This window comes from Chiloscyllium plagiosum, chromosome 12 (genome assembly GCF_004010195.1).
Source record: "Chiloscyllium plagiosum isolate BGI_BamShark_2017 chromosome 12, ASM401019v2, whole genome shotgun sequence".
NCBI classification, from domain to species: Eukaryota; Metazoa; Chordata; class Chondrichthyes; order Orectolobiformes; family Hemiscylliidae; genus Chiloscyllium; species Chiloscyllium plagiosum.
The window spans coordinates 44635721-44654282 of NC_057721.1; the positions used below are offsets into that span (position 1 = coordinate 44635721).

Here is an 18562-nt window from a genome sequence, read left to right on the forward strand (position 1 = left end):
ACTTGTTTAACACTAAAGTAGTCAGTGAGACTGAGACATTAAAACACCTCAAATTTTGATGTAAATTAAAATTATTTTTTTTAAATGGAATTTTTTTCCACATTTGGAAGTATGGCCACTAAAGGAAATGTATCTCCAAGAATTGATATTAAAAAAATTTGATATCAGAATGCTGCCTGACCTGCTGTGCTTTTTCAGCGCTACACTTTTTGACTCTGATTTCCAGCATCTGCAATCCTCATTTTCTGCAAGAATTGTTATGTTAAACAAACTGCTACCATGAATCCTTTCAGAGGTGCTAAAATATCTTTTTCTTTTCAGGTCATAAATTTGTATACTTTCTAATAAATTCCAAACTGTATGGAGTGTTATGAACAGTTCTGAACAAGAGTAAGACAGAGTTGGTGTAAGTTGTGGTCAGAAGCAGGTTTCCTACTCAGTGATACTGATAACAACACAGAAGGATCAATTTGAGGAACAAAAATGGTGTAATATTAAGATATAAGAATAAATAAACACAATGAAGAAATATTGTGTTTTAAAAAGGATTAAATTGTTCTAAAGCTTATATGTTTCAAGGTCTTTAATCCAAGTAGAGTAAAAATATCAAAGGTTTCTTCCAACAAAGGTATAGCCTGAGGAAAAACAAACAACAGGAATTAGCAATATGGCATGAAAAGGCACGGACCTGTCATCTTTCCAGCAATGACTTCAAACACTGGGTGGTCAAACAATCTCATCTAGGTTGTATTCAGCATGAAAAGAACTATAAAATATAACATTATTACGTATGCCCTATTCTCCCCATTCCTTCATCTACATTGTATCTGTTTGAATGATGCCACCTTCCAAAACAGCGCTACTAAATAGCTTCCTGCTTCCATAATCATGGTTTCCCATCCACTGTGGTCAGCATGGATGGGTTGGATCGAACGGTCTGTTTCCATGCTGTACATCTCTATGACTATAACTGGAGTCATAGAGTCATGGAGATGTACAGCATAGAAACAGATCCTTCGGTCCAACCCGTCCATGCCGACCAGATATTCGAACCCAATCTAGTCCCACCTGCCAGCACCCGGCCCATATCCCTCCAAACCCTTCCTATTCATTTACCATCCAAATGCCTCTTAAATGTTGCAATTGTACCAGCCTTCACCACATCCTCTGGCAGTTCATTCCATACACATACCACCGTCTGTGTGAAAAGGTTGCCCTTTAGGTCCCTTTTATATCTTTCCCCTTTCACCCTAAACCTATGCCCTCTAGTTCTGGACTCCCCGACCCAAGGGAAAATACTTTGTCTATTTGCTCTATCTATGCCCCTCATAATTTTGTAAACCTCTATAAGGTCACCCCTCAGCCTCCGACGCTCCAGGGAAAACAGCTCCAGCCTGTTCAGCCTCTCCCTATAGCTCAAATCCTCCAATCCTGGCAACATCCTTGTAAATCTTTTCTGAACCCTTTCAAGTTTCACAACATCTTTCTGATAGGAAGAAGACCAGAATTGTACGCAATATTCCAACAGTGGCCTAACCAATGTCTTGTACAGCTGCAACATGACCTCCCAACTCCTGTACTCAATACTCTGACCAATAAAAGAAAGCATACCAAACGTCTTCTTCACTATCCTATCTACCTGCGACTCCACTTTCAAGGAGCTATGAACCTGCACTCCAAGGTCATTTTGTTCAGCATCACTCCCTAGGACCTTACCATTAAGTGTATAAGTCCTGCTAAGGTTTGCTTTCCCAAAATGCAGCACCTCGATTTATCTGAATTAAACTCCATCTGCCACTTCTCAGTCCATTGGCCCATTGGGTCCAGATCCTGTTGTAATTTGAGGTAACCCTCTTCGCTGTCCACGACATCACCAAGTTTGGTGTCATCTGCAAACTTACTAACTGTACCTCTTATGCTCGCATCCAAATCATTTATATAAATGACAAAAAGTAGAGGGCCCAGCACCGATCCTTGTGGCACTCCACTGGTCACAAGCCTCCAGTCTGAAAAACAACCCTCCACCACCACCCTCTGTCTTCTGCCTTTGAGCCAGTTCTTGAGCCCGAGATATTGATTCTCCTGCTCCTTGGCTGCTGCCTGACCTGCTGTGTTTTTCAAACGCCACACTTTTTGACTCAAACCCTCCAAACCTGGCAACTTCCTTGCAAATCTTTTCTGAATCATCTCAAGCTTAACAATATCCTTCCTATAACTGGGAGTCCAGAACTGAACACAGTGTTCCAAAAGAGGACTCATCAATGTCCTGTACAACCTCAACATGACTTCCCAACTCCTATACTCAAAGGACTGAGCAATAAAGGCAAGCATGCCAAATGCCTTTTTAACCAAACAAGTTTTCACATCTGTATGTGATGTAAACTTCAAAAAATTATGCACCTAAACCTCAAGTTCCTTCTATTCTACAACACTACCCAAGGCCCTACCATTAATTGCATAAGCCCTATCTTTGTTTGTTGTACCAAAATGCAATACCTCACATTTATCCAGATTGAACTTCATCTGCCATTTTTCAGCCCATTGACCCATTTGATCATGATTTCCTTGTATTCTTAGAAAACCTTCTTCACTGTCTACTATGCCATTAATGTTGGTGTCATCTGCAAACTTACTAACCATGCCTTCTATATTCTCATTCAAACATCTATGTAAATGACAAATAAAAGAGGACCCAGAACAGATCCCGCAGGTGACAGGCTTCCAGTCTAGTCCATCATCCCTCTCTGTCTCCTGCCATTAAGCCAATTATGTATCCAACTGGCAAGCTCATCCTGTATCCCATATGACTTAACTTTACTAATTAGTCTACCATGTGGAACCTTGTCAAAGGCTTTACTAAAATCCAAATAAACAACATCCACTGCTCAATCTTCATCAATCTTTGTTCACAGGTCTTGACAAGTTGACAAGTTCAAGGGGTTTATCCACCTTTTATGCACAATCTTCTCTACACTTAACAGTCTAAAAGGGTAACCAAACCCGATCCTCAAAGGATATCGGCCTCTACACAAAGGCTATCTGAAATGCACCGAAAACAGACCTGCTCTTACCTGATCTAATCCCCATGCTCTATGTTCCATACTTCAGGGACTCCAAAGACACACAACATCAGATATGTTACTAACTGTGAAGAATAAGTACAGCATAACCAACTACCACCTGTCTCAAGAGTGTCTCTTAACCACTCTGAAATTTCTCTCACTATGTCCAAAAGACTGCCAAAACACCAAGCCATGAGTGAACATCACCTGCAAGCTTGCTGCCAGAAGCTGAGGTGAAAAAACTATTGTCTTTCATACTTCTTCATAGCCCTGGTCTTCTGGACTGCCAAATGCCATGCACTCATCTGAGCTTTAAGTTGTCAAATTAGTGTTTGAGTTTTGGGTGCAGAAAGTGTGGCTGCAAATGGTGAGAAAATATCAAGAATGCTTACGCAGTCAGAGTAGAAGCACAGACATCTCAGTTACAGGAGTAAACTGTGAGAGAGTGGTGCAAAATCATCCTTCACCTAATTAAGAAATTCTTTTTCCAGTCCATCTTTGTCCTCATCAATAATTACCTTAAATATTAATTAATGATAGTCACAGGGTATTGGTGAGGACACTTTTAGAATACTGTGTTCAAATCTGGTCTCCCTACTATAGGAAAGATGTCACGGTTCAGAAAAGATTTACAAGGATGTTGCTAGAATTGGAAGGTTTTGGTCTATAAGGAGAGGCTGAAAGGCTGGGGCTATTTTCCCTGGAGCATCAGAGTCTGAGGCATGATTTTATGGAGGTTTATAAAAATATGAGGGGCGTGGACAGGGTGAATAGCCCAAGTTTTTTCCCCAGATAGGGGAGTCCAAAACTAGATGGCATATGCTTAAGGTGAGAGGAGGCCCAGGATGAACACTTTGCCAACAGAGTGGGAGGTGGAGTTCAAATGGCTAGCAACTGGAAGGCGGTGTTGATTGGAGAATACAGAGCACAAATGCTCAGCAAACCGGTCCCAGAGTCTGCGCTTGGTCTCTCCGATGTAGAGGAGACCAAATTGGGAGCAACGGATGCAGTACACCAGGTTGGAGGAGATGCAGGTGAATCTCTGCCAGACTTGGAATGATTGTTTGGGGCCTTGGATGGAGGAGAGAGGAGTGGAGGTGCATGTGATGCTCTTCCTGAGGCTGCAGGGCAAGGTGCCAGGTTGAGAAGGTGTGGGTGGGGAGTGTGGAGCTGACGAGGGAGTCACAAAGTGAATAATCCCTGCCTGCAGTTTACGTGTTTTTTTAATACATCTGATGACTCTAGATCTATCAAGTAAGTTTATGCATCACTTCTGCTGAACTATGACTCCACAGCCACACCTCCAAGCAAGCGAGCTCACCCTTCACCCAATCACAGGGAGGGAGGCCCAATCTGACCCCGCCCATCGCCGTCTCCACATTCCAATTGGTTCAGATACCTGTCGGTCAGCTGCCGCCCGTTGGAATCGGTGATGCCCGGACGGGGCTGAGCCCTGTTCCCTGATTGGATGAGGTGACCGAGCGTCATCAGGAATCACGTGGTCTGTGGTCCGGGACACTCCGCAGGTTGAGCACCGCCGGCCGAATGGAGAAGGTGCTGTGTGAAGAACATGGTATGTTACTGTACTCCTCGAGCTGTTCAGGGAACTGCCTCTGTTTGTGTAAGCTGAGCTCTCCAGTGAAATTGGAATAAATCCCACCTTTGGTTTGAAACGTTTTAACTTTGGGATGGCAGGCATTTTAATTGGTTGTCGGAGTAGCCCATCGGCGAGAGCCCTGCGCTTTAAGCTGGTCGCGGGGGCGGAGCTCTGAGGGGAAGCCTATGTATACTGGACCAATCAGTGTTTAGGATGTGTACTTCCGGTTATTTCCCACTACTTCCGGTTATTTCCCACGGTGGGAAATGATGCAGGGGCCATCGTCACTCTCCAGCAGCTGTGCTACTCTGGAGAAATCTCATTGATTCACTGTCTCCACCCGAAGGTGAAATGTTGAAGGCATTTTTTTTTCCTCTTCCACCCTTGCTTTTGGATAGACAAAGTTAATAATCATACAGCACCAGGTTATAGTCCAACAGGTTTATTGAGCTATCAATTGCATGACATTATGAACGTGTGCTATATATTCCTTGTCTTATGATCTTGCCCGGAGAAAGTGAGGTCTGCAGACGCTGGAGATCAAAACTGAAACTTTATTGCTGGAACAGCACAGCAGGTCAGGCAGCATCTAGGGAACAGAAGATTCGACGTTTCGGGCACATTCCTGAAGAAGGGCATGTGCCCGAAACGTCGAATCTTCTGTTCCCTAGATGCTGCCTGACCTGCTGTGCTGTTCCAGCAATAAAGTTTCAGCTTATGATCTTGCCCCACGAGCTACCTGATGAAGGAGCAGTGCTCTGAAAGTTAGTACTTCCCAATAAACCTGCTGAACTATAACCTGATGTGTGATTTTTAACTTAGACCACCAGAGTTGAATACCAGCACCACCTCATCACTTGGAAATACAGGCAGTGCTCCCAGAGTTATAGAACAGTGCAACACAGAACGGGTTTATTCAACCCATGTGCTAGCTGTTTGCAAGAGATTCTTGGTTGACCTAACTATTTTGTCCTCTATCCCCCAAACCCTGCAACATTTAAGCTATGTGGTCAGATGGTGCATGCCAGCTCCCACAGCTTTCTGCACAAATAATTTTTCTCCTGTGCTGTGTTGATTATTTCATCATGTGGAGGTGCTGATGTTGGACTGGGGTGGACAGAGCTAAAAATTGCACAACGTCAGGTTATAGTCCAACAGATTTATGTGGAAGCTCAGCTCCTACATGAGGTAGCTTGTGCTTTCACAAACCTGTTGGACTATAACATGGTATTGTGTGGTTATTTCAAAGTTCACATAAGGTAGTGCCGTTTGTTAATCAATTGTACTGTTAGGTTGCCCTTGTGTTTTTGATTCACTCCATTGGCTTCTGTACTTGATGGATCATCCTCTATTTTGAAACTATTGCTAAACACATCTTCCTTGAAATTTTAATGACCTGTAGGGATTTCTCTCTGCAACTTCCTGGTCAATTTTTTAGTCAGTACCTTCCCCTACTATGGCATGTTTATCTGCAAATTTAGGAGATATAGTACCTCTCTCACTTTATCATCATTGATGCTCCTAAATGCTCTTTCCAAATGGAATAGAGATTCATTTCTCCTTACAGTTTGATATAATATTCTTCGCATATTTCTATGACCTCAAACAAAACACTGCTCGTGATCCAATGCTTAGGAGAATCAACCCTCAGAGTATTTACATTCTGGTGAATCAGCAGTCCAAAGCCTATATACATCATTCCTAAAGGCAGAGTTCTGAACTGTATATTGTAGTATCATTGTGTGCAGCATTCCAGGGCTTTATGTAAGTCTAACATAGCATTTTCCCTGCACTTTCTAGCAATTTTCATGCCCAAATATAAACGGTCAACATTCCATTAATCTTTATTAATTATTTCTTGCACATGACTGATATAATGATCTGTTTCGATTTCCCAAATGAGAATTTGTTTACAGTGCAGAAACAGGCCCTTCGGCCCAACAAGAACACACCGACCCTCCGAAGAGTAACCCACCCAGACCCACTTCCTTCTGGCTAATGCACCTAACACTATGGGCAATTTAGCATGGCCAATTCACCTGACCTGCACATTTTTTGGACTGTGCGGGGAAACCGGAGCACTCTGAGGAAACCCATGCAGACAGTGGGGAGAATGTGCAAACTCCACACAGACAGTTGCCTGAGTTGGGAATTGAACCCAGGTCTCTGGCGTTGTGAGGCAGCAATGCTAACTGCTGTGCCACCATGCAGACTTGGGGTGTGGGAGTGTGTTATTTTGATTTGATGTTTTTGATTTTTGAAAGGAATTGGTAAAGTAGTCAGAGCAAAATTGTTTCCATTGATGGACAATAGAACGTAACAATAAAATCGGAACCCGACTATTTGGAAGAAGTTAAAACACTCCTTTTGAAAGGGTGGTAGGATTGTAAAGTTCTTTTCCAACAAGAAACTGTAAATGCCAGGTCTCGTAATTTATTCTGAGCTTAATAGATTCTTCTAGTAAAGGGTATTACAGAATCCATTGTTGTTAAGTGCAATAGAGAACAGCCATGGTCTCATGGGATGATGGGATAGACTCTTGGTGGCCTACTCCTGTTCCTTTACTATCAACAAAGGCTGTAATTGCTGACCAAAACCACCAAAGAATTGCAAGGTGCAGCACGTTTGAAACATACTGACCAAGAGCTTGAAGTAAAGATATTACATGTTTTGATCCAAACAGGAAACGTTGTAAAGGAACAGGAGTAGGCCATTATGAGTCTATCCCATCATCCCATGAGACCATGGCTGTTCTCTATTCCACTTAACAACAATGGATTCTGTAACATGTGTTGTGAGTCACAAAGTCGTCCAGAGTGCATTTGATGTTTTAGTCCTTATGTAATTTCCTGTTCGCCAGAGTTGATTTTAAAATAGTTCACTTTTGCAGCTAAATGAAACTTATCAAAATAACAAATTCTCATTTAAATTCCTTTTAAGAAAATACCTTGGTGCCTTGAAATTGACAGCGATGGTCTAGTATCAACAATCTTCCTTCCTGAGATAGTGGATTCAAGTTCCATTCCAACGATTTGAGCAAAAGAAATCAAGGGAATCATTCCAGTTACGTACTCAGGCAGTGTTGCAATACTGGAAGTGCCAACTTTTGTTTCAAAATCTGTCCTCTCAAATGATCTTAAAAGATTCCATGCACTATTTGCAGAAGGACAAAGGTGTTCTGATGGTACCTTGGCAAACATTTATTTTGAGCCTACAGCCAAAATAAATAACTTGAATACTTTAACGTTGTTACAGCTTTCAGTGTGCAGATTGACTGTTGTACCTTCTACTTTTTAAAGTGTAATCACTGGTATAAGTAGATAATCAGCTGACATTTGACATTTAGGATAGGTGCAATATAAATGTAAATTTTCCCTGATGTTGACATGCTAATTCATTTCTTGATTGTGCTTTTCTATGTACTGCAGGAACACCCTGCTTTCTGAAGACTGGCATGAGAGATGGAGCAACCAAAGGAAAGAGTTTCTATATCTGTGGAAACCGTGGTGGCTCACCATGTACGTTCACACAGCTTGCTGAGTACGTATTGTTTGTTCAGGATCCTGATATTGAGGATGAAGTGGAAGTAATGATCATTTTAGAGAATATTTTTAATAATGTTGGAACATTTTGGTCTACGATGCAGTCCTTTGGTGCCAAACCCAATGTGGAGTTCCAGGGGTTGTTGGAAATCAATGAACTGGGAATGACAACATTAAGTATCTTATGAATTTCTGTTATTGGTCAAAACACTTCACAGAATTACAGAATTGGTATGGTACCGTAGGAGGCTATTTGACCTATTGTCCTTGCATTGGATCTTCAAACGATTTGTATAGGACAGATCTCCCCTATTGTTTTGACCAACATCTCCCTTAAGTAACACCTGAATAAATCAATTAACAGGTCCCTTATCTAATTATGTCTGCAATATCTAACTGTATGCACATTTGCTACCACTTTTGAAACAAGAGTGACTGTACTTCTAAAGTAACTAATTGTCTATAAAACATTTTGCCATGTCCTGAGTGTGAAAGATAATTGTAACAATTCACAGATCTGCCCCAAACGTACCCATTGGTTATTTCTGTAAGTGAATCCCAAATATTGCTTAAGTGGGAGCGAGATGATGCAATATGTATACCATGTCAAACATCTAATTGTGATAGCATAATTGGGGAAGTGACACTAGTCTCCTTTGTGCTATGAAATGGAATGTTTCAAATGAATTCTTGTTTAATCACTGAGAAACACTTTTTTGTGGGTAAAGTCAGAAAGTTGCAGCAAGTGAGTGTAGAGTAATAGTTAAAATCAAATGTCCTCTTGATCTGCCTCATTTTCATTTCGATTTCAAAATGAAGAAAGCGAATACGATACGTTTCTTTATTTGCAGTCTCCAAAAATTATTTCCCTTGCACATTCATTTTTCTTTGCAATCTGGACGGCTAGCTAAGTTATTGATGACTTTCTGGTTAAAAATGATCTTTCCAAATTTCACTGGTTTCCCCCTCCATGATCTCCAAAATCATTGAACAAGATTCAGTGTTTTATTGTCCAGTTTCCTGTCCCACAGCAAACCAGTTTGATTCCTGATCCATCTTCATATTCTTGATTGTCCAGTGCTGCTGATCAAGCTATTACTAAGGCGACTGCATCCCAGATCTGTGTTCCAAGATAACAGCTCTAATTCTTAAACTGAATGAGACCATTTGGCCTACTGAGTGGAATTTAATTCCCTCCACCATAGTGAGATTAGTGTGGGAGGACACTGAGTGAATGTGTTGGGTGGGAGCCAGCAGCTTTCCCACCTCTGTTTTTGATCGGTAGAAAGGTCCATGGATGGTTTTCTCACACAGCTGTCAGTTAATGCTGTTAATTGGTAATTAATGTCTACTTAAGGAGCTCATTGTAACTCCATTGATATGGATGTGTTTAAAAGAAAATTCTCCCAAAGAAGGATGGTAGTTTAGATTTGGTTCTTTACAAAAAGGTAATCTCACCTTTGAAAGTTTAGTTTGAAAGTTCCAAACCAGAATTGTTTACCTAAAACCCTTAAGGTGGTGTTTGCAGCTGAAAAAGTGTAAACTCAGTTCTATGAAGACCCGAACAAGAGGCTGCCAGAATCTCAAGACTGGAAATCGAATTATCACTGAATTTAAGCCCTGTGAAGTGAACTCTCTCTAGTGTTTGAGTATTGGCAAGGGGTGCAGTTGGAATTAATGATATTGTTTTACTGCATGTTTTGAAATCTTCCAAAGTTTGTGATCCTTAAAGAGTTTGATTCACTCTTTTATGTTTGTTTCTTTTGTGTGATAAATGTCATCTGTGTTTTACTGTTTAAACAAGATATGCAGCATTACGTGCTTATGTTTCAGTAAAAGACCACCTTGGTAAAAACAAAATACAGGGCAACCCCCGTATCCGCGCAATCATTTTCTGCGGTTTCAGTTACCTGCGGCCCAAACGTATAAAAGGGAATGTTCTAGAACCAAGGACCAGGAGGCTGCAGGGAAGTACGTTTCCCATTTAAATGAATGGGTTCACTCCTATCTGCGGATTTGGCCTTCCACGATAGGTCCTTCCTGGAACATATCCCGCGGATGCAGGGGGACTACTGCATACATATATGATCAATTAAGCTGGATTTCAGTCTAGTTTGAGCTGATTTGATTTATTGTTGTTGTCATGTGTACCTAAGTAGTGAAAATTTTTGTTTTGCAAGCAGTAGAGGCAAATTATAACAAACAAGGACATATAGATCATAGGGTGCTTGGACAGAGCACGACTGCACAGGAGGTGCACAAAAGCAAGGTCAACAAATCTAACCTGACCAGTAATAACCTCATCTGGGCCCACAACAATGGGCAACTCTCAAAAGATGCAGTGTCGTTCTCTCGCTGCCTGTCCCATCAGCAGGAGTTACCTTAATGCTTCCATTATATCAAATGAATCTTGAGTAAATTTATTGTATCTACCACCTCAGTTGAAAGTGGAATATAAAGAGCAATGTTCCACAAGTGTGTTTACTCAGCTTTAATATAGACACTGACTCCTCCTTTATTCTATGTGGTTAACCAAATGATATCTGTGTTAGTAAATTACTCCAAGATGGTTGTGAAAATCTCATGAGAAAATCTCAATGTCAGTACATGAATACAAGATTCAATGGTAGCATCAAAATTCATCTTTATTTACAAAATAATAACAATTACACTATGAATGCTGAACATGTACAATTGTAATTTTTTTGTTTAGAAAATAATCCTTGGATTAAATGTACCCTGGGTATTTACAAACTTGATTCCCCTCCTGATTTCAGTATAAGTGATGCAGACTCACATTTTCTTTTTCAGGATAACAGTTAACACTGAGAATCTTAACTAATTTCCTTCTCTCTCGTCAATGTCCACCTTGCCTCTTTCGGGGATTCTGACACCAATTACAATGCCTATCATGTATTCTGTGGTTTGTGGTGATATTATCTGTCTTTCACAGCATTCCTGTGTCTCACTGCCTAGTACATACAGGCTCAGTTGTGGAACTTCAGGCCATCTCTGCAAAATCAGGCACCCAGTCTTATTGGTAAGATTTACTGTTACTATTATGCAAACAACTCCAATTCATATTTCTCATGAGCATGAAATTCATGTGGTATGCTTCTTACTCTGAAGGGCAGGTGATAGAGGGAACCTTATCATTTTTGCATTGCTTCCTGTAAATCTTTCTAGAAGTTTTACAAGCTGATCTTGTGGAAGAGATGCATTAGTTCATAGACCAGTTTCTTCTTTATACTGTGGTTTGGATTCTTTGGATATATTCTCCTTTCCAAATGGAGTGAGCTGATTTAAATATATAACCTTTTTTGAATCCCAAAGTCTGGCCGTACAGCCATAGGCCTTAATTTTAAGTAGCACTGTCTGAGACAATATTGTCATTGCTCACCTCCACAAAGGATCATAATTGTTGTTTTGCTTCTGTGTACAATAGATAGCCACTAACTGTATTGAGAAAACTAAACCAGTTCAGTCTCCAATATGTGCAAAGGTGTTGGTATATATATATATATTTATTAATGTGAAGCATTTATCAGCATATTAATTTCCCTCCCAAAGCAGAAAGATTATAAAGGGCCAGAGCATTTCCATTTTCTGTACTTATCTCCTGCTTTTTCTGTAGGTTATACTATCGCTGTGTGAAAGGCAAGGCTGATAATCTGAAATGGTGTGGAAATATTCCTTGGCAGGTAAGCGCAGTTAGGAATTTACTTTTGGCATTTGTCAAATAGCTATGTTGTTGTAATGCTGATGACCAATTACATTCTGACAAAACCAAAGACTTACATTATTGTTATTTTAAGAAGTTGGAATGTTTTGCCCAGGCTCCAAGTTTTTGTTTTTGAACCAGTGTCTGCAAAAAGGAAAACCTCACACTTTTTAAAAGTGTCTTCCTTGACATTGGCGATACAAAGGTGTTTATGGCCAATTTGAAAATACTGCGGAGTTGTAAAGTTGGAAATCATTTCTTTTCTTTTATATTCACAATTCCAAAGATGGTTTCCAATACAGGGAATCTGCATTTTCAATTTATTTGTATTGCCTAACTTTAATGTGTTTAGATTGGAAAACTGGTTGAGTGCACAAAATTCATTTTAAGATCGTTTTACTGCAGTACACTTCCTGACTTGTTAGGTATCATTTTGGTACAGCTTCTCCCTCAGAAACTTGCATCTCTCCCCATGCTGCATCCAATTGTCAGGCTCTCGCATACTCATTAGAGCTGCCACTCACCCTGCCATGTCACAGTCCTCACCTGTTTGCATCCCCACAAGATACCTTGCAATATGACATCTTCAGTAGGAGCATCCCAGATATAACAGTGCCACCCCTCCTGGCCAGCAGACCACTGAACTCTGCCCCACATTGCCAGGCAATGATTGGAAATGTAGGGCTAATGGTGAGCCAAGTCAGTGGAACAGTGCAAGGAGAGCTACTAAGCTCCATCTGGATCAAAGCAGTCAGTGTTCTTTGCCTCATCTACCCAGTCCAGTGAAAACTCAGCAGTTCCTCCACATTGTGACCACAATCCGCAGCAGGAACCCTTTGGCTCTAGCCACCACAATAGGGAAGGATTTGGAAGGAAGTGCCAGTGAGCTGAGCCACATCCAATGCCTCACTGTCAGGAGGAGAGGTTGAGCAAAGGCCCTGTAAGCAGCCAGGAAGCACCGCCTCACTGAGCAGTGTTCCAAATGGACAACAAAGCGGCAGTATCCAGCAATAAGGAGTAGTCTGGATCACCTCCAGCCATCTGCCAAGATATAGCCCCAACAAGTGTCCAAAGCCCAGTAAACAAAGGTCTTCCTGGCACACAGCCTGAGCACTGGGACTTCTACCTTCTCTCTGGAGGGGTCCACTGCAGGAGGTGCTGTAAATAGAATATTACAGTTTTTCTTTCTTTTAATTTTATAGTTACTTCATTTATCAGTGTAGGAATTTGACATTTAAAATAATGTTGTTCAACTTGGAAGAAGCAGGTATAATTTGTTAATTTTTTTTCACTGTTAAGGAAAACCACATGAATCCAAAACTGCAGGTTGAACATTAACTCCTGCGCTTTACTTAAAGTCTCTTCATTTATAGTTACAATTTACAGGAATGTAAACCCAACTTTGTGAGGATATTATTGTGTGAAGCCTGTGCACGACAATTGCTGTTTGTGAATTCTTCCGTCTCCAGTCTTCCTTTCCATTAAAACTAATAAGACAAATGAATGTTAAAATTCCCTACAGGGGAAAATTCCCCGGAGAACATGATAGGGAATGCCCACAATTATAGGTAGTCTCCAGAATTTTGTATTCATATTTTCTCAATTCTCCGTGAATCTCCAGGAACCTTTCAGGACAAAAGAATTGATTATGCTTTTAAAAAGAAATCGATTCAGCTTTGTGCTCAAATTTGTTGCTTTAACTGAGAGGCTGAAGGTTCGCTTCAAGCAAGACCTGAACAGTGTGAACAGCAATACTTTTCACTTTGCCTAAACTGTTATAGAATTTGAACCAATGGTGCTCATAAGAAACATGGTTACTGTTTCTTTCTTAAACCTTTGCTATCAATACCAGTCAACTGCTTATCTGTCTATTAAAGCACTGCACCTTTCAGACCTGCAAATCCAAATTAATTTGTTGATATGGAGAATCTCTGTTGTGCTAACTAAATGAGGTCACATTCATTAGTTGGAATGATTCAGTTGTATTGATATTGAAATCACTCTTCAATCTCTTTCAAAGAGACCAGAGAATAGAATCAGAGATTATTACAGCCCAGTAAGAAACCATTCAGTCCATAGTCTCCGTGCCAGCTCCCTTCAAGAGCAGCTTGTCTTGTCCAACCCCCTACTTATACCTGTAGTCCTACATTGTTTTTTGAAGAGAATGATCAAATTCTCTTTTGAACGCCTCAATTTAAGTTTACATGTGCCATGCTGTCAAGGAGTGAAAGTTTGGAAAGTGGAACTCTTGTGTAAAACTATATACTTTATTGAGCTTTCAGTTCAGGAGCAGTGTGAATGTTGTGCTTTAAATACTGTGTCCTGTATTCGATCTTTGCTCTCCTCATGCTGCCACATATGAGGCTTACCTCAAATGCAGGAATGGTTAATTATGAATTCAGCACTGACAACCTTGCCTTGATAAAGAAACAATATTCCACATGGATTTATTCAACTGGTTCTCATATAAACTACAATTTGCCAAAAAATAAAATAGTAGACCATGTGTAGCATGTGTTCTTTTTTTGATTGATTGTAAACAGGATATTGATATTTGTATTTTCCAGGAACCAAATTCAACAGAGAGCAGCACCCATCATGATGGAGGACAGTCCCACTGTCATAAGAAACATAATCGAAATCCTTTCCGAATACCAAGTGGAAATGGGAGTCCGAAGCCATTTACCTGGAAAGCTGCCACTGCTAATAGTAACAAAGAAACATCTGAGTCTGCAATAGATAAGAAAGATAATAAGGATGGTGATGACTGCTTGAAGTCAAACGGTTTACCAATTACAGATAAACAAATTGTGAAGAAGTCTCCTGATGGGTTCAAGATCAAGGAGAAGTCATGTAGTGAGGCTAGAAAATCTGTTACTAAAGATTCTGAAGGAACCCAGCATGATGTATCTCATCTCCTTGCATATGATACTCGTACAGAAAGAACTGATTCTTCCAAAAAGGAAAAGGGTAACCATTTACAATATATAAAGCCATCTGGTCTCTTGGAAACTGACAAAGAAAATGTGTTAAAACCATCCCTAGACATGGACAAAATTAAGGTGCAGTTAGAAACTGAGAAAAAGCATGTTCATGAAGAGTTATCTAAGCACTCACCACATCATGGGGATACTGTAATCAAGAGCAGTGTGCTCTTGAAAGGGAAACAACTAAGGGACACACAATCATCAAGCAAGAATGGTGGATTTAGTTGCAAAAGTGAAAAATCAAATAACACTCTGAACTGCTGTACAGCCAGGATCCCCCAACAGACCAAATCAAAAGACAATCTGGAAAACTCCCCAGTACAGACTCAAGGCACTAAAGCTGAATGCACTGCTACTGCAGGCCATTCAGTTCTTTGTACGCACAGTTCTAACTCAAATAGTAAAACGAATCAGGAGCTGAAATCATATGGGCAAATTCATGCCGAATCACCTGTCTGTATTACAGCAGAAAATAGCTGCTCCAAGTTAGAACAAAGTACAGATGGCAATCAGTTGGTGGACATTAAGCAGAAAGCAGCTACTGAAAAAACAGATCTAAGTAATGGACAGAGAACGATCACAACCTTTCCTGGTTTTGAGTATAAATCAACATCCATGGAGACCAAGGAATCTGTGGCACTACATAATCATCTGACTGCTCAGCTTAAACAGAAAAAGGTAATAAGCACAAGTAAAATTAGACACAACATAAGAATTAGACATCAGTGTTGTTTTACATCCCAAACTATCCTTTTGAAGACGTGATGGGCCTCTTGAATTGGAGGAACGTGCTGGATGGGAAATAATAGGATTAAAACATTTAAAGTCAGCAAGAATGCTTACTCCTTTGAGTACAGAAAGGAGATAGAATGTCATTGTTGAGATTGTACAGGGCATTGGTGAGGCCTCGTCTGGAGTATGGTGTGCAGTTCTGTTTGCCCTGTTATAGGAAGGATATTATTAAATTGGGAAGGGTTCAAGAAAAGACTTACCAGTATGTTTAGATTAGATTCCCTACAGTGTGGGGGCATGCCCTTTGGCCCAACAAGTCCACACTAATCCTCTGAAGAGTAACCCACCCAGACCATTTCCCACTGACTAATGCACCTAACACTATAGGCAATTTAGCACGGCTAATTCACCTGACCTGCGCATCTTTGGACTGTGGGAGGAAACTGAAGCACCCGGAGGAAACCCACACAGACACAGGGAGAACATGCAAACTCCACGCAAACAGTCGCCCGAGGTTGGTATTGAACCTGGGACCCTGGTGCTGTGAGGCAGCAATGCTAACCACTGAGCTACCGTGCCACCCCTACCTCAATAAAATAGATGACACAGTGTTGCTGGGATCGGAGTGAGAGAGTTATAAAAATAGGTTGGGATCTTTATCAGTGGAGTGTAGGAATTGAGGGATGGCCTAAAAGTTTATAAATCATATAGGGCATAGACAAGGTGAACAGCAAAGGCCTTTTCCCTAAGGTGGGGAAGTTCAAAACTAGGAGACGTACTTTCAAGGTGAGAGGAAAAAGATTTTAAGAAGGACATGAGGGGTTAGTGAGTAGACTTAACTGCCAGAAGAAGTGATGGATGCAGGTGCAGTTACAATGTTTAATAAAAGAGATTTGGAAAAGTACATGAATGGGAAATATTTAGAGGGATATGGACCAAACTCTGGCAAGTGGGACTAGTATAGTTTGGGAACATGGACTAGTTGGATTGAAGGGTCTGTTTCCATGCTGTATGACTCTGCAAGAATGAAAGAACAGCAATGTACATCTGATCTGGATGGTATCAGTGCTTTCATGCTGTGATGCACTTGTCCTTTTAGGAATGGAAATAGCAGCATTGGAAGACGCTGCTGCAAAAGCCTTGGTGATTTGCTACAGTTTATCCTGTAAATCAATAACTTGAGTAACGACTAAGAAATGTTTGAATTAAGTACACAATCAATGAGTATATTGTGATGCTGGAACAGAGTTTGCATTCAAATGTTATTTGTTGTTTTATTGAGGTTAGTGTAAGAATCCACTTACGTAAGAAGATGGTACTATTCTTGTAAACAAATCTGCCAGATAATCATTACTTTAAAGTCTGGTTAACATAACTTTTGAGGAAATTGCATATTTTAAAAGCAAGTTGGTCAGAATATGTACTTTATGTCCCGTATGAACCTAGGCAATTTATAAAAACTTTGGTGTTCTGTGATAATTATGTGATTATACATTTCATGGTCACTGTATAGCATGTGAAAATCTTATTTTGTACTGAATGAATTTGTGTTAATCCTATTCATTTGTATTTCTAGTCTGTAATGAATTTTCAAAGTAATTTCCTGAATTCTTATAGTGCAACAGATGAATGTTAGAAAAATATTCTTTTTTTTGGTAACTCCCATTTCCTGTAATTTCTGTTTACCACATCATTGATCTAACCAGCATCACATCTGCTTTTCCTACAGTCAGGACGGTGAGGTAATTTGGAATGTGGGAGTATCCCTAGCTGGATTTTAATACTGTCTCTTGATTAGATTAGATTTCCTATAGTGTGGAAACTGACCCTTCAGCCCAACAAGTCCACACCGACCCTCCGAAGAGCAACCCAACCCAGACCCATTCCCCTACATTCACCCCTGACTAATGCACCTAACACTACAGGCAATTTAGCATGGCCAATTCACCTGATCTGCACATTTTTGGACTGTGGGAAGAAACCAGAGCACCCGGAGGAAACCCATGCAGACACTGAGAAAATGTGCAAAACTCGCATAGACGGTTGCCCGAGATGGGAATTGAACCCGGGTCCCTGGTGCTGTGAGGCAGCAGTGCTAACCAGTGAGCCACCATGCCACCCATGGGCCAGTGTGAATGGAATGTAAGGTTGCAATTGTATCAGTATCAAGTTTAATCTGACAAAAGCCACATACTATGGATGTTGGAAATCTGAAACAAATAGAATGCAGGAGAAACTCAGCAGGTCTGGCAGCATCTGTGGAGACAGAATTAAAACTGAGTCCAAATTGACTCCTCCTCTGAACTGGTTAAATTTAATCTGTCTCAAATATGTGGTTATTTATACTGCTTCATCCTTACTTTATCACACAGTGAATTATCAAAGAGACCTATGAAGAAGTTCACAAATAGTTTATTACATTCATAATTGAACAGCAGGAATAAAAAGACCTGTTTAGTTTGGGAAAGAAAAGTAAAGGATAATAATACTTGGAAGTAATGTTGTTTTCATGTCTAAATCTTTTTGTCCAGAATACTCTGAGAACAGTGAACGTTGCTGCTCTCCCTGATAAAGGCCAGAGGTTAATAAATCAAGTTAAGGACCTGGAGGATGCTCTTGGTGCACTTTGCCTGACTCCAACAGATCTAAATGAGGAAGGTACTGTGTTTCATTTAGAATTAACAAAACACTTTCTTGGACGGGCGAGCGGAATATTTTCAAAGTTGTAGGACTGTTTTATACAGTGAGGTAAAAACAATGACTGCAGATGCTGGAAACCAGATTCTGGATCAGTGGTGCTGGAAGAGCACAGCAATTCAGGCAGCATCCGAGGACAGGCAAAATCGACGTTTCGGGCAAAAGCCCTTTATCAGGAATAAAGGCAGAGAGCCTGAAGCGTGGAGAGATAAGCTAGAGGAGGG

At 40.6% G+C, this 18562-nt stretch overlaps 1 protein-coding gene and 1 long non-coding RNA gene across 6 annotated transcripts in view; one reads left to right on the top strand and one right to left on the bottom strand.

Moving 5' to 3' along the window:
• Positions 1 to 412: 412 nt before the first annotated feature.
• On the bottom strand, positions 413 to 4815 carry LOC122555192. The gene is made up of 3 exons (XR_006313204.1): positions 4723 to 4815; positions 4462 to 4619; positions 413 to 635 (listed from the first exon to the last, which is right to left on the bottom strand). It is a non-coding gene; the product is annotated as an uncharacterized LOC122555192 (long non-coding RNA).
• Positions 4519 to 18562, top strand: part of ttf2 (transcription termination factor, RNA polymerase II) — a 54743-nt gene continuing 40699 nt past the window's right edge. For 3 of the 5 annotated variants that reach the window (XM_043700922.1, XM_043700926.1, XM_043700923.1), the window contains exons 1-6: positions 4519 to 4635; positions 8088 to 8199; positions 11155 to 11241; positions 11836 to 11902; positions 14490 to 15587; positions 18173 to 18299. In XM_043700922.1, coding sequence (XP_043556857.1) covers positions 4608 to 4635; positions 8088 to 8199; positions 11155 to 11241; positions 11836 to 11902; positions 14490 to 15587; positions 18173 to 18299 — 1519 coding nt within the window. In that variant the 5' untranslated portion in view covers positions 4519 to 4607. Of the gene's footprint in view, positions 4636 to 4913; positions 5006 to 8087; positions 8200 to 11154; positions 11242 to 11835; positions 11903 to 14489; positions 15588 to 18172; positions 18300 to 18562 lie in introns of those variants that run through there. The other 2 variants (XM_043700924.1, XM_043700925.1) reach the window with 2 other exon arrangements.